The following is a 14,327-nucleotide window of genomic DNA, read 5'->3' on the forward strand; positions in this document are numbered from 1 at the left end:
TGTATCCCTCATGCTCAGGCATTCACAACTCAACAGAAATCACACAGTATTTCAGAACTGTGCCCTGGAAATCACACCGTGTTCAGAATGAAGCTGGGGATGGGGGAAAGAGGAGAAGGAATGACACCTATTCAGGAGGTTGTGACAGAACCCCAAGGGAGAGGAGGTGTGGTCGGAGTGCTGAATGGATGGATGAATGGCATGGAAGAGAGAGTTCCCAGGATTAATGAGAAATTAGAAGCAGACTCAGGTGACGCACGAAGAACTAAGGGAAGGATAAGTTAGAGGAAAAATGTCATATCATATCATGTGCATTTGGATGGAAGTATATATATATTTGTTTGCATATATTGGTTTGAAGAAATTGATTTAAGCCACGTTTTTGACAAATAGATTTGAATGTTTTTGTAAGGGAACTCTCCTACACACTGAAGATACCGTAGCAAAATTGTAGACCACTGTCTTGCTCTCAGATTGTTTACATTCTAAAAGGTAATAATAATAAGAAGAATTAATTAAGATACATTTAGATAGATAATTGCTATGGAAGGGATAAAGCAGCTTCCTGGGGAAGAAAGCAAAGGTTATAGTATTGGAGAAATAGTCTGGAGAGGTATTTTGGCATTTTGATTATAATGAACTGATGCCTGTTGCAAGAAACACTGGAAAGTATGGTAGTATGTGTAAAGGCAGAAGGGAAATTCATTATGTTTTGGGTATGATCAGTAGTGTCGCAATTTTTAGTGGAAAAGAGCAAGGACTAGTGGTTAATGGCATGCTCTGGTGCCTTAATTGATGCAGATACAAGAATGGGGTGAAAAGCCCAGTCTACTATCTGAGTTTGAGAGCCTACCACTTTGTGGGTTCTGAGTTCAGTGTCCTTTCCTCATGTGACTTTCCAGATCTCTAACATTGTATCCTATAACATAGAATATCTTTTCAGGCTCAGTTTCCACGGACAGTGAAAAATGACTCACTCCAATGACAATGGTCACTGCACAAAATCTGAGTTTCCACGGACAGTGAAAAATGACTCACTCCAATGACAATGGTCACTGCACAAAATCTGAGTCTGAGGTGCCTGGAGCTGGGAGACTCCACAGAATGGCTGTTTCCAAGGAAGATGGCTCTGCCATCAACGTATGCCCTGCAGCAAGCCTATACTCAGGATGTAATGTGTTTTACTGATGAGGAAACAGAAGTTCTTGCAAGAGTTGGACACTTTTCACAGATGGAACATTTGTTAGTCAGAGCTGAGGAATGACTGCTTTGGGTAAAACTCAGTTATTCTTACAAAGAGATGAAGGCAATTCTAATAATTACCATTGGTTGAAAATATACTTATTTTTTCATTATGGCCTTTGTTTTCAAATGCATTTTTAACAATCCAAGAATACCACTTATTAAACATGTAAAGGGTAATTTATATTCTAGAAAAGAGTCTTCACAAACTAAAATTAACATACATTCAAATCCGAAATATGGTGACTGAGAAAACAGTTGTGACTTTCAGCTGAGTGAAATGAGGAAATGATGATCACGTTAAAAGGGAGTTCGTTATGATAAAATTAGAGAAAGCGTGTGTGTGTGTGTGTGTGTGATTGATGAATGTTGGGAAAAATGAAAATATGGCTTCACATATTGGGTCACAATAAAAGTCAATACTTTCTATAGGAAATGATTTCAGCTTTAAAGCTTCTTCATGAAGTAACAATTTGTTTTTGATGACCTGTTGCATGTTATAGTTGTAGTAAATTGTAAAATCATTTATTTGTTCTTTCAGTCATTTAACAAACCTTAAAATCCATGTTCCAGCTTCTTGTTAAGATTGGTGCGGCAGATAGAGGTACAAGAACACATAGTTGTTTCTTCCAATAATTAAAAATGTTCATTTGGATACAAAGTAATAAATCACACATTCCCGTCCTAGCATGTGTGTTTATGGGTGTTATAGTGCTACTGAGGAAGAATTCAAGAGGGAAACCAATATAAGTCATGACAAGAAGACTAGAAAAGGGTTAGAAATAGCTTCTAAAGGAGAATTACAAATGAGAAGAGCCATAAAGGATGAGTTGAAATTGGTCTGTTACAGGAGAGGGAAAATAAAATTCAAGGAAGAGGTAGTTTAAAAAAGAAGTGAGTAAGTTGGCAGCTACTACTTAAGTAGCAACCTCTACTGGAAAATTTATAATCAGCATCACCCCCATATGGGAATTCTGAGATTCTCTTTAGCTGCATTGTCCAATATGGTAGCCACTAGAGAGATACTGAGCACTTGAAATGTGGCTAGTCCATAATGAAATGCATTTTAAGTGTAAAATACACACTAGATTTCAAAGACTTCATATAAAAAAAGAATGAAAACTATATCAAACAATTAAAAAACTGTTGATTATATATTGTGGTAATATTTTGGGTATATTAAAATAAAATATGTTATAAAAGCAGTTCATCTGTTTCTTTTTTTTTTTAAAGATTTTATTTATTTATTTGAGAGAGAGAGAATGAGAGAGAGCGAGTACATGAGAGGGGGGAGGGTCAGAGGGAGAAGCAGACTCCCCGCCGAGCAGGGAGCCTGATGCGGGACTCGATCCTGGGACTCCAGGATCATGACCTGAACTGAAGGCAGTCGCTTAACCAACTGAGCCACCCAGGCGCCCCTCATCTGTTTCTTTTTAGGTTTTTTAAAATGTGGCTACTGGAAAGTTCTAAATTCTATGTGTTTCATGATATATTTCTATTGTACAGTTGGTTTTATAAGGTCACAACGATCTGGCCAGGGAGGACTGTAGCCAGGAAGAGAAGTCATGTTAGGCCACCAACAACCATCAAGCAATACCTCCATGTTATCCAGGTATAAGGAGTAGATCATTCTGAGATAGTAAGAACACAATAGCCAGTGCTAAAGACTTCAGAAGGTGCCTAGGAACAAAGTTTTCATCTGAGATAGTTTATTCAGTAAATGGGATTAATCAATTTGTCATCTGTTTAGGATAAAGAAAAGATAGATACCTGCCTTACATCATGCACAAAAGAAATGCCATATTGATTAAAGTTGTAAACAATGAAAGTTAATTTATTAAAGTATTAAAAGATGTTACAAACTTTCAGGAATTTTGTAAGCCAGCTAATTTGAAACTAGTCATGCTAAGAATATTTACAGCATGGAAATTGGCAAATGAGACTCCCTGTCATCAGCCGAGGTCATTAAAGAATTAACAGACCATTGCCCACATCCATCTCATTATTGAGAATAAACTTATTTTTTTGAAAGTTTTACAATATGGATGTATTATTTATGAGCCTAAAAAAGAAAACTAATCTGTAGAAATCAAAAAAGAGGTTACAATATTGCTTTATGTCTAGAAATCTTTGGAACCTATATTAAGTTGATATCTATGTTCCCCGGTGCATGAACCATTGTATATAATTACACTCACTTTCTGCAAGATATCATTTCCTCAAGGTCATTCCAATGACTACACTTCCAGGAAGAAAATTGTGAAGATAGTGATTAAGAGTCTAGGTTCCATAGAGGGTATTATGCTAAGAGAAATAAGTCAATCATGGATGTGAGGGCGATCTGGCTGCGACATCTGTCACCCCATTGATTGCCAGGGTTGATTCGGCTGATCTGGCTGGCTAGGCGGGTGTCCCCTTCCTCCCTCACCGCTCCATGTGTGTCCCTCCCGAAGCTGCGGTCGAAGAGGACGACCTTCCCTGATAGAGGAGGACCGTTCTTCGGTCAGGGGTATACGAGTAGTTGCGCTCCCCTGCTAGAACCTCCAAACAAGCTCTCAAGAGAAATAAGTCAATCAGAGAAAGACAATTATCATATGATCTCACTCATATATGGAATTTAAGAAACAAAACAGAGGATCATAGGGGAAGGGAGGAAAAATAAAACAAGACAAAATCAGAGAGGGAGACAAACCGTAAGAGACTCTTAATCATAGGAAACAAACTGAGGGCTATGGAGCGGAGGGGAGTGGGGGGATGGGGTAACTGGGTGATGGGCATTAAGGAGGACACATGATGAAATGAGCACTGGGTGTTATATAAGACTCTACCTCTGAAACTAATAATACATTATATGTTAATTAATTGAATTTAAATAAAAAAACCCTATTTTCTTAAAAAAAAAAAAAAGAGTCTAGGTTCCAGAGTCACATTACTTGTGCTTTGATATAGTCTCCATCAGTTACTAGTGGTGTGATCATGGTACATTATTTAACTCTTCTGAGCCTCAGTATATTCAGAGGTAAAATGATAAAATAGTGCTAGATCAGGATTTTTGAGAGTACAAAACAAATAAAATATGCAAAACTCTACTACTATAAGAACTCAGTAGATTTTTGTTATATTTATTATTATGTTGCTCAATATGAAATTGCTGACACAACCATTTTAACAAAAAATTTTATGGCTCACCCTTATATATTTTATTAATATTAGCAATATTTGATAATCCCAGAATTTTGTAGTCCATTATCTCAATTTTCTCATGTCAAATGCATGGGTACAGTCCCAAGTTAGATGTTTTGTACATCTATCATACATGTATTTCATAGTTAAAAACTCTAACATATGCTCTGATACCAAGTAAATTGACACAGTGTCAATGCACTTTTCATAACAAATTAATGGGTTTAGTGAAGTAGTTTGTTTTCTGATGATTGGGTCCTGCTTTTAATTTTATCATCAAATTCTATTAATTACTAGAGAAGTTTCCGTTAGATTTGGCAGGTGGTATGGGATCTATCGTGAAAAAAAGTTTTTTTTTTTTTTTTTTTTTTTTTTAGGGAGGAAGTGATAACAGTAGGTTTTTGTTAGAGTATATTGAAAGGTGAATGGGTAAGGAAGAGTGAAGATTGAAAATAATCTAATCCTTCATGTTGCATGAGGTGGAAGGATAGAGAGTGGTCCAATGGAAATGATGATCCACTCTCCCTAGGGTTTTTAAAGCATGGAGCTCATCATTAAGCTTTAGATACAGACTTTTTATTCAATATTCTATGTCCCGGAATGTGCATGAAGTAGGTCTTCAAAAATTCTTGTAAAATTAATTGCACTGTTCAGTCACTGTCTGGAAAAAGACTCAATGGAATGATGAGGGTAAAAATGGTCACGCCAACATGTTTTAGAAAGAAAGCAGGTGACATGGAATGTGGAGGGGTCATGGAGTATGCAGGAATGGAGCCAATGTTGAATATAGTTTAGTGGAAAGAACTGTGAAATTGGGACAGTCATAATTAGAAGGCAGCCTAAAATCTGAGGTTTTAATTCTGACACAAGAGTTGTGGGTCCAGGTGCTTTTACCCTATATTGACTAAAATTGTAGAGGTTTAGACAAGTTACCATCATTTCTACTTAAATGCTGACTTAAAGAAGGTTATGAAGATTGTACTCTCAGTAGGCAGATTCCAAGTGCTGAGGGGCAGCTCTAGTACCACAGTGTGATGCTTATGAGGGTCATGGAGCAGGTTTGAGAGGGGGCTGAGTTGTCTGCTGTGGCAGCAAGGTGAGATCACAAAGAAAGAAAATCCAGGTGACAGAAGTGTAAAATATTGGTAATTTTAGTCAGGGTGAATATTTTGCATTTGAGAAATTGAAGGAAAAAATAGTTCATGAAAAAAAATTTACGGGTCCTGCCCTAACTTTTATGTTATAGGGGGGATTGAAACAATTCAACTTTACCCCTAAATAACTCATAGTCCTTGGGCAAGACTTAACTATCCTCAGCCTCCCTTTTCTCATCTGGAATGTGTATAAAAATACACACCACAATCTCCTACTTTATGTTGTTTTTGTCAGCATCAGATGAACTGATAAATATATCTCAAAAGCTATGGAAGGAAATATAAATGTTAATAATAATTACTGTTATTATTTTTTCTTATATGACCTCCTATATATTAAAATAACAATTTTTACAGGTGGACAAAATCTCATAGACTGTCATTCAACAGTTAGTGAGTTGTCTGATTCTTTAGATTCCCATAAAATAAAGACAAAGTTATTGGCCTTAAATAACTCATAACTGACTGAGGGAATCAGATAATTAAGACAGAGTGTGCTAATATAACATTCAGTACCACAATAGAGGTAGGCTATGGAAGAACAGAGGAATTATGCCTAATACTTGTTATCAATGTCCAGGAATGCTTCCTATACAAAGTATAGTCTAAGCTGTGCTTTGAAGAATCAGTAGGTTATGGAGCAGATAAAACCGCTGTAAGTGGCAGGTGTTTCAAAGAAGTATCACACTGAAAAATGTCTTAAATAGAATGGATTATGTTGCATTGGATAAAATCATGGTTGCTTTTATTTTAATATATTGCATCAGACCTCGGATTTGCACCCATTTAGATCTTCTCACCACCACAGTGGCCATTCTACCTGGGCTCCATCCACTTTCTTGTAGATATAACCTGAGAAAGCCTCACCTCATACACCTGCTGTTTGCCTCTTACCTCCAGCCAGGGTGCTTTCCTGTTGAACCTGAGGAGATACTGGAGCATCTCTCATGCCCATGTATGTTTACCTGGAATTGTAGGAGTGTTAGTGCCCCCTGGAGTGAAAAATCTCAATTAAGTTTGATTATATTGCACAGACATACTTATTCAATGTGTAGGTTACCTTTGTTTTCTTATAGTTCCCATGACTAGTTAGGGCCAAATCCTGGACATAACTACCTGAATAGAAATTGTTGTCCTTAGAATGATGAGCTTTCTAAAAATTAAAATTGCTGTGGTAATAGGCTATGGAGTTTGTGTTGTATGCTCCACCCATTTCTGGTAGTATAGAAAGGTCTCAGGGCAAGAGAGGACATTCAGACTTCAGAAACCTCCATCTGCTCTTCTAAAGAACTATTGAGCCTTCATTTCTTGCCACCATGTGTTCAAACTATTATAGAAACTCATGTGGTAGCTGTGGCTATGGCTGTGGCTATGGTTCTGGATATGGCTGTGGATACGGCTCTGGATATGGCTGTGGATACGGCTCTGGATATGGCTGTGGCTATGGCTCTGGATATGGCTGTGGCTACGGTTCTGGATATGGCTGTGGCTACGGCTCTGGATATGGCTGTGGCTACGGTTCTGGATATGGCTGTGGCTATGGTTCTGGATATGGCTGTGGCTACGGTTCTGGATATGGCGGTGGATGTGGCTCTGGCTGTGGCGGTGGATATAGCTGTGGTTACAAGTCTGGCTCTGGCGCTGCCTGCTGTGGATGCAGGCCATTCTCCTACAGAAGATGTTTTTCATCTTGCTGCTAGAACATAACTGAAAGACATCTTTTCTTCTAAGATGATTATTCCAAGGCTGTTTTGTTTCAGTGTCCCACAATCACATCAGATCTGACTGAAGAGAGTAATCAGAGTCTGCAGAAAACTGATCATCTTCTTGAAACTCTTCTTTGTAATTGAGGGCTTCTGAGTTACTCTATGATGTTTCTGGAAGGAAGAAGACCTCATTTGGGCCATAATCCAAGGTTAAACCCATTACCTTCTTATTCTCTGTTTCTATATGTGACGATTTCCAAATAAACATGTTTTACTGCTCCTCACAAGTTTGTGTATCTTTTGTGTCAGATATGCTATTGACTTATATTTTTCCCTATTATTTCTGTGACCTCCTCAGATTGACAGGGCTCAGGCTCAACTGTTCATTCCAATTATGTATGTCTGGCTTCCATTCTGATTGGTCAGTATTCACGACATACTGAATATTATATATCTTGAACTTCATCCCTGAAAAAATGGCTCCTTCTTGGCTGGGTGTTCTGTTCTTAGTTCATTTTATGAAAGGGTTTGTTCTTAAGCATTTGTGCTTTATGATCCTGGGTTTATCCATTTCGTTCTTTCCATGTTAATCAGCACTCACATACTCATCAACACATATGCATGCACACATAGACATGCCTCAAAAATCTGCTTTTTAATGGGAGATTGCTAATGGTGAAAAATGGGTTGGAAGGAGAGGGAAAGAAGGCTCAATAGTTAAGTATAGAAATGACCTGGGGACTGGTTAAATGAGCCTGGATTCGGTTGGTGGCACAGATAATGAAAGGGAACAGATGAGCATCAGGGATTTTGTGAAGGTAGAACCTATAAGATCTTAGATATCAGCAGTGAAGGAATTGAGAGAAAATTCTAGAGAAGGTAATATCTAAAAAGTATACATTTCATCTTAGCACTTAGAATTGTAGCAAATTCAGGGTGGTATATAAAGTTATATATCTGGAATATTGGCATTGCAAAATCAATAAGACTAGTATTGTAGATGTGCTCTGTGTCTTTCTAGAGACACTAATCAGGGTGGGGTGAGTGGATGACCACGACATACAAATTTCTCAACACAAGAGCTCTTTCTATGTGACACTATCTGAAACAAGAGTGATTTGTACATTAAGTGCTCTATCACTGGATGGATCTAAACCCAGGCAGGATCACCTAATACTAAGGTTATTTTAAGGGAGGGGTGGAATTAACCAGTTTTACATATCCATTTCCTGTTCTAGGATGCTATAGGTTAGGGATGGATTTGAGCTTTGAAACCTGATTGTGAAAATAGTGATGCTGATACCAGGAAAATATAGAACCAGAAACTTTTATGTTGCTTTATCTAGGAAGAGAGGCCAGGTATAATGTTTTGGATTGAGAAATCTTATCTTCATTTGGGATGTAGAAAGACTGTTAGAGCTGGAGTCAAGATTCAACCACCCATAATTAAATAAATTTAATATTCCTAGTATCCCTTGAATCCTGAAAGTAATTACAGGCTTGGGAAGAGTAAGGACACAAGAGGATGAATGGATAGATTATTCTCCTTGAAGATATAGAACCATTTCTTAAGAATTAGAGGAATGAGTAATCTCAATCATCAAATATTTGTTGAGCTTCTAATAAGGGACATTTCATTATGTGCTATGAATAGAGAATTAAAATGTTTATCCCTGCTTTCTAAAAGTGTGGTGAAGACACACACACACAAACCCACAAGCTACAAAGATCAGAATATTGCTATAATATAATTATAACAAGGGTGTTTGGGAAATACAGAGGAAAAAACCAAAAGAGATGCCAAGACTAAGAATAAACAAAGAAGGGTCAGGCATATTTCTGAAAGAGAGACAAACTTCTAGCTGAAATACGAAAGATGGCTAGAAGTTGGTCCATTATAAAGGGAAATAGCCTCTGCACAGGGAAAAAAGCTGTAATACATTTCAGAAAGTGTCTATATTCTGGAACCTTACTGCAATAGATATCATCAAGCCTGGAGGAAACATAATCACTATTTGGGCTAAAGGAATAAATTCTCAGGCATGGGTAGGCTGAATTCTAAGGTGACTTCAGATGACATGCACCCTTGCACGCTCCCCTACCTTCAGTGTGAGCAGGACTTGTAATTTGCCTCTTACCTTGGCAAAGATGATGGGATATCATTCCTGTGGTTATGTTATGTTTGGGGTTGGCGGATAAAACTCAAGATAGATAAATTTGAATTTTAGATGAAAACCAGGATAATTTTTAGTATAAATAAATATGTTTCATGCAACATTTAGGGCATACCTATTAAATCCGGCAACTCTAGTTAAGTTATACAGAAAGAGATTTTTCAGATGTCCTGGCTGATACTCAGTCATATCATGAGGCCCTGAACAGAGATCCCAGTTAGGCTGTGCTTAGACTCCTGACCCACTCAGACTGGAAACAATAAATGGGTGTTTTTCTAAGATGCTATTTTTTTGTTATAATTTACACAAGCTTCCTTCATTGTTCTCTGAATTATCTGGTAAGAGGTGTGGTGACCTATCATTTTTGTATATCAAGAGATTAGAAGGCAGCCATACCAATGGGCATCAAGGATAGACACCTCTGGAGAGAAAGTGAACTAAAAGTAGCAGACATACTTGATGAGATTGGCTTGTGAACACAATATTGAAATACATTTTATCGAGGACGCAAAGTGACACTGGAAATAATGAGAGACTCTGAAGCATGTGGGGATTGTATAACAGAGTAATTTCACAATGATATGGGTCACCATAAGAAACAGTAAACTCCTTGCTTGTTACAGCAAGTGTCCAAGACTCCAATGATTAGAAAGGGGGACTTTGTGTAGTGGAACAAAGAAGAATGAACACTTGATCTTCATAATGTATTAGTCATGGGACTTTTAGTAAGTTTCCTAACTTCTTGTAGTCCAATTTCCATATTTTAAGTTATCTGCCTCTTTCAGATTTTTATTGGGATAAAATAGATTAAAATGGGTGAAGGAAATTTGAGATTTGCAAAAGTTTCAACAGTCTTATCAGAAAGAGTATCTGTGTGTATGTGTGTTCTGGTTTGAACTAAATGAACACCTAGAGTTGATAAAAATTTATAGAGAAATGGCTCTGAGGTAAAAATATATTATCAGAATGTCATATTCATGGGTATTTGGATTCATAGGAACTCTATAACATAAAACATTTCTGTATAGGGCAGCATTGAGTTCCACTGAATTCCCCTATGAAGTAATTAGTAAGCTAGTCAAGGTAATTAGTCAAGCTCATTTTTTTTTTTAAGATTTTATTTATTCATTTGAGACACAGAGATAGAGATAGAGATAGAGAGAGAGAAAGCATGAGCAGGGAGAGAGGCAGAGGGAGAAGCAGGCTCCTCGCTGAGCCAGGAGCCCGATGTGGGGCTCGATCCCAGGACCCTGGGATCGTGACCTGAGCCAAAGGCAGACGCTTAACCATCTGAGCCACCCAGGCGCCCCAGTCAAGCTCATTTTAATAGTCACATTTCCAAACATAAACTTTGCTACCCTCCACAGAGCCTTGTTACATAAAATACATCTTTGGAATCATGTGCTCAGATGATTGGGTGGTTGATGGAAACTTTCTTTACAGACTTGTAATTGGCTCAAGACAATGCCTGGGTGACAAAAAACAAACACGGTTTCCCAATAAAACTGGAGACTATAATACCTGGTTCATTTAAAATACCTGTGTTTACTTCGAAGAACCTGTTATTGAAGAATTATGAATGTTTCCATCATGTTACCTGAAGACATAAGATTTGATTCTGGTTATGTTCAAAATGTAAATTCTTGGTTATCCTATTCCATGATTTTGTATTGTCCATGAGCATAAAAACTTCATAGCTGGAGGAAATTATATTTTTTCAATAAACAAATTTCATGTGTTCCTGAAAGTTATTGTGTCTCTTGGGCCAGATTCATCACCAATGTTAGTACATGTGGCCTCCCTAGAAGGTTGGGCAACCACTATGTTAGCTGAGCGTTCTGCTTGATTTTGCTGCGAACATAAAACTGCTCTAAAATGTGGAGTCCAGGGGTGCCTGGCTGACTCAGTTGGTAGAACATGTGACTCTTGATCTTGGGGTCCTGAGTTCAAGCCCCACATGGAGGCTACTTAAAAAAAATAAAATGTGAAGTCCAGTTAAAAAAATCATATCGTGCTGTTTCAGGTAGGATCAGGTTAAATATCTAAAGAAGTGATAACTAAACTGATATTTGGCAAATGGGTAGATGTCAGAATAAGGGGAAGAAAGTTGGAGGAAGATGGGAGAACAGGTACAAAGTTCTCAGCAAATAGGAGTTCAGTGTGTTTAAGGATGGTAAGAAGGTCCAGGGACAGGAGAGCAGAAAGAATCTAGGCTGGAGAGGTAAGTAGGGGCCAGATCACACAAAGCCTTATATTGTAAGGTACTAAGATTTGTTTGGATTTTATTTTAAGATACTTATTGGTTTATCCAGCCATTTGTTCTTGGGTTTGCAACTTCTTCATTCCTTTTCTGCTTCTTTATCATCTCTCATATCAACACCTAAACACAAATTCATACTGTTTTTGTGTGTGTGGATTGGACTATGGAAGTCCAGTTTCTATCACAGAGCCTCTGAAACTTGGAGGAGATATGTGCCATTTATCATCTTACTGCCTCTCAGCTTCAAATTCACCCTTCAGTAGATGCTCTGTGGTAACACATGGGATTCCTTTAGGTGTTTCTTCTTTGCTGTGAGCATGGAAGTAAGCTTTCTCAGTAGTGGGTGGTATCAGGACATTGCAAAGGAAGCAGTTGTGCTTTTTTTTGGCTGCGGCACTGGAGGGAAGTAGAGAGTATTCAGCAGTGTGGATGTGAAGACATCTGGTGAAGCTCTACTCAGTCATGGGTCCAGAATGTGCTGGATCCTCAGTGATGCTGGAACTTCAGACTGACAATCACCTTTATTTGACCTCCTCTCCTTTGAAACCTGTACCTTGAAGACTTATCCATGAATCCCTGTTGGCCTCCTATTCTCACAGACACCCATATTCCCTCTACAGTTTCCCCCCATCCCCAGTGTGCCAGTATCCCAGAGCTTCTCAGACCCTCTACATACCCACACCATTGGTTGCTTCTTCTTCATCTGCACTCCAGGAAGAGTTGTTCCCTACAGAACAAACCTGGTCTGGCCAAACCAGTGAACTTCTCTCCTTCCCAGTGGGCTGAACAACCCTTCAAGTTTTTTTCTTTTTTGAGTAGTCTCCCACATTCTTAGGGTACCATATAGCATTTCCTCATGTTTTATAGTTACTCTTATCATGGTTTAATAATTTTGTTTTACATGAACATTGCTCTGTTTAACCTACTGTATGGTTTCTGTCTCCTGATTGGAATCAGACTGATACAGGGATCTTTAGTTTTAGGAGTCACCTGTGTATATATGGTGGTTGAATCAGTGGCAGCAGGTAAGATTTAATAGTGTATAAAGTGAAAAAGCAAAGATAGAGGATAAAGTAACCACAAGAAGCCCCAAACTTAGGGAAAAATAAAGAAAGGTGGTCAGTGAAAGAGAGGTCATGGACCAGAAGCCCATTCATCAGGGAAATGATGGGAAAACATGATATCAAGTCAAAAGTAAGGATGAATAATAAATACCATGGAAAGATAAACTATTATTAATGTCATGATGCAAGATATCCAACAGAAGTAGTACAGATAAATCTCATTATTAAAATATTGTTTATTGTAGAAGACAGGTGAGAATAAAAATCAAGAAAATATTTTGGAGTCTGGAAGAATTAATTATTGAGTGGCTACATTTTAGTGGGAAGTATGGATATATTGTGCAAACATAGGAGCAGTCTGAGAAACCTCAAAAACAGACTAACATTTAAGATCTGGACTTTAACAAAGAAGTTGTTGAACTAAGGCATTTTCCTTGCTCTAAACTGAAACTCTTGGAAAAGTTTGTCCTTTTTGTTTAAATAATATTAAATACTGTTCCCACCTGGAGTTCAACAACAAGAAAAGGAAGAGAGTATCATAACCTGGCTGGAAAAGGAAGGAATAGACAAACTGCCCTCCAGAGAGGAGAATGTTTCTGGGAGGAGATAAAACATGTTGAAATACTCAATTCTTTGTCCAAAATCCATGAAAAGTGCTTCAGAGTGAGTATGATGGAAAAAAAAAAATGCTAGGAAAGGACTAAAAAGACGCCAAGATGCTATGATGAGGATTATGGTGATGAGGGTGATGATGATGAAGAGGTTATTAATAGTAGTAAGTAGAACTTCGTGTTTAGTGAATGATTTCCAAGACGTTGAAAGAACAAAATAACAACCATATATTTATAGGTCAAACATATTTTGGTGATGTGATAGGTCATGGTCATGAAACACAATTATGGAAGCTAAAATTATGGTCCTATACGCTTGGGTGCTTAGAAAATGTATCTTTATTTGGTTTTAAGGCCATAGATAATTCCTAGATTAGCAAGTAAATTAGAATATCCTAATAAAATTGTTGTACACAGAATGAGCTAATTTTAGGCAAATAGTTGTAAAATGAGAGAACAGAGCCCACGTGAGGTATGACCCATCCGCCCCTGGAAGTATATAAAGGTCCTGGAAGAGGGAAGGATATCCAGACTTCAGAAATACTCTCCTACACTTCTACTGAAACCTCACCTCCCAACACCATGTGTGGTAACTACTACGGAAACTCCTGTGGTGGCTGTGGCTCCGGCTGTGGCTATGGTTCCCTCTGTGGCTATGGCTCCAGCTGTGGCTATGGCTCCCGCTGTGGCTGTGGCTCCCGCTGTGGCTATGGCTCCAGCTGTGGCTGTGGCTCCCACTGTGGCTATGGCTCCAGCTGTGGATATGGCTCCCGCTGTGGCTGTGGCTCTGGCTGTGGCTATGGCTCCAGCTGTGGATATGGCTCCAGCTGTGGCTGTGGTTCCCGCTGTGGCTGTGGCTCCAGCTGTGGCTATGGCTCCGGCTGTGGATATGGCTCCCGCTGTGGCTATGGCTCCAGCTGTGGATATGGCTCC

At 38.4% G+C, this 14,327-nt stretch overlaps 1 protein-coding gene across 1 annotated transcript; it reads left to right on the forward strand.

Annotated features, from left to right (window-relative positions):
- Positions 1–6,895: 6,895 nt before the first annotated feature.
- LOC123326026 (keratin-associated protein 21-1-like) lies at positions 6,896–7,279 on the forward strand. The gene has a single exon (XM_044919015.1). It carries the CDS (start codon positions 6,896–6,898, stop codon positions 7,277–7,279), a length of 384 nt encoding a protein of 127 aa, XP_044774950.1.
- Positions 7,280–14,327: the final 7,048 nt, after the last annotated feature.

Source organism: Neomonachus schauinslandi, chromosome 1 (assembly GCF_002201575.2).
Source record: "Neomonachus schauinslandi chromosome 1, ASM220157v2, whole genome shotgun sequence".
Taxonomy (NCBI): domain Eukaryota; kingdom Metazoa; phylum Chordata; class Mammalia; order Carnivora; family Phocidae; genus Neomonachus; species Neomonachus schauinslandi.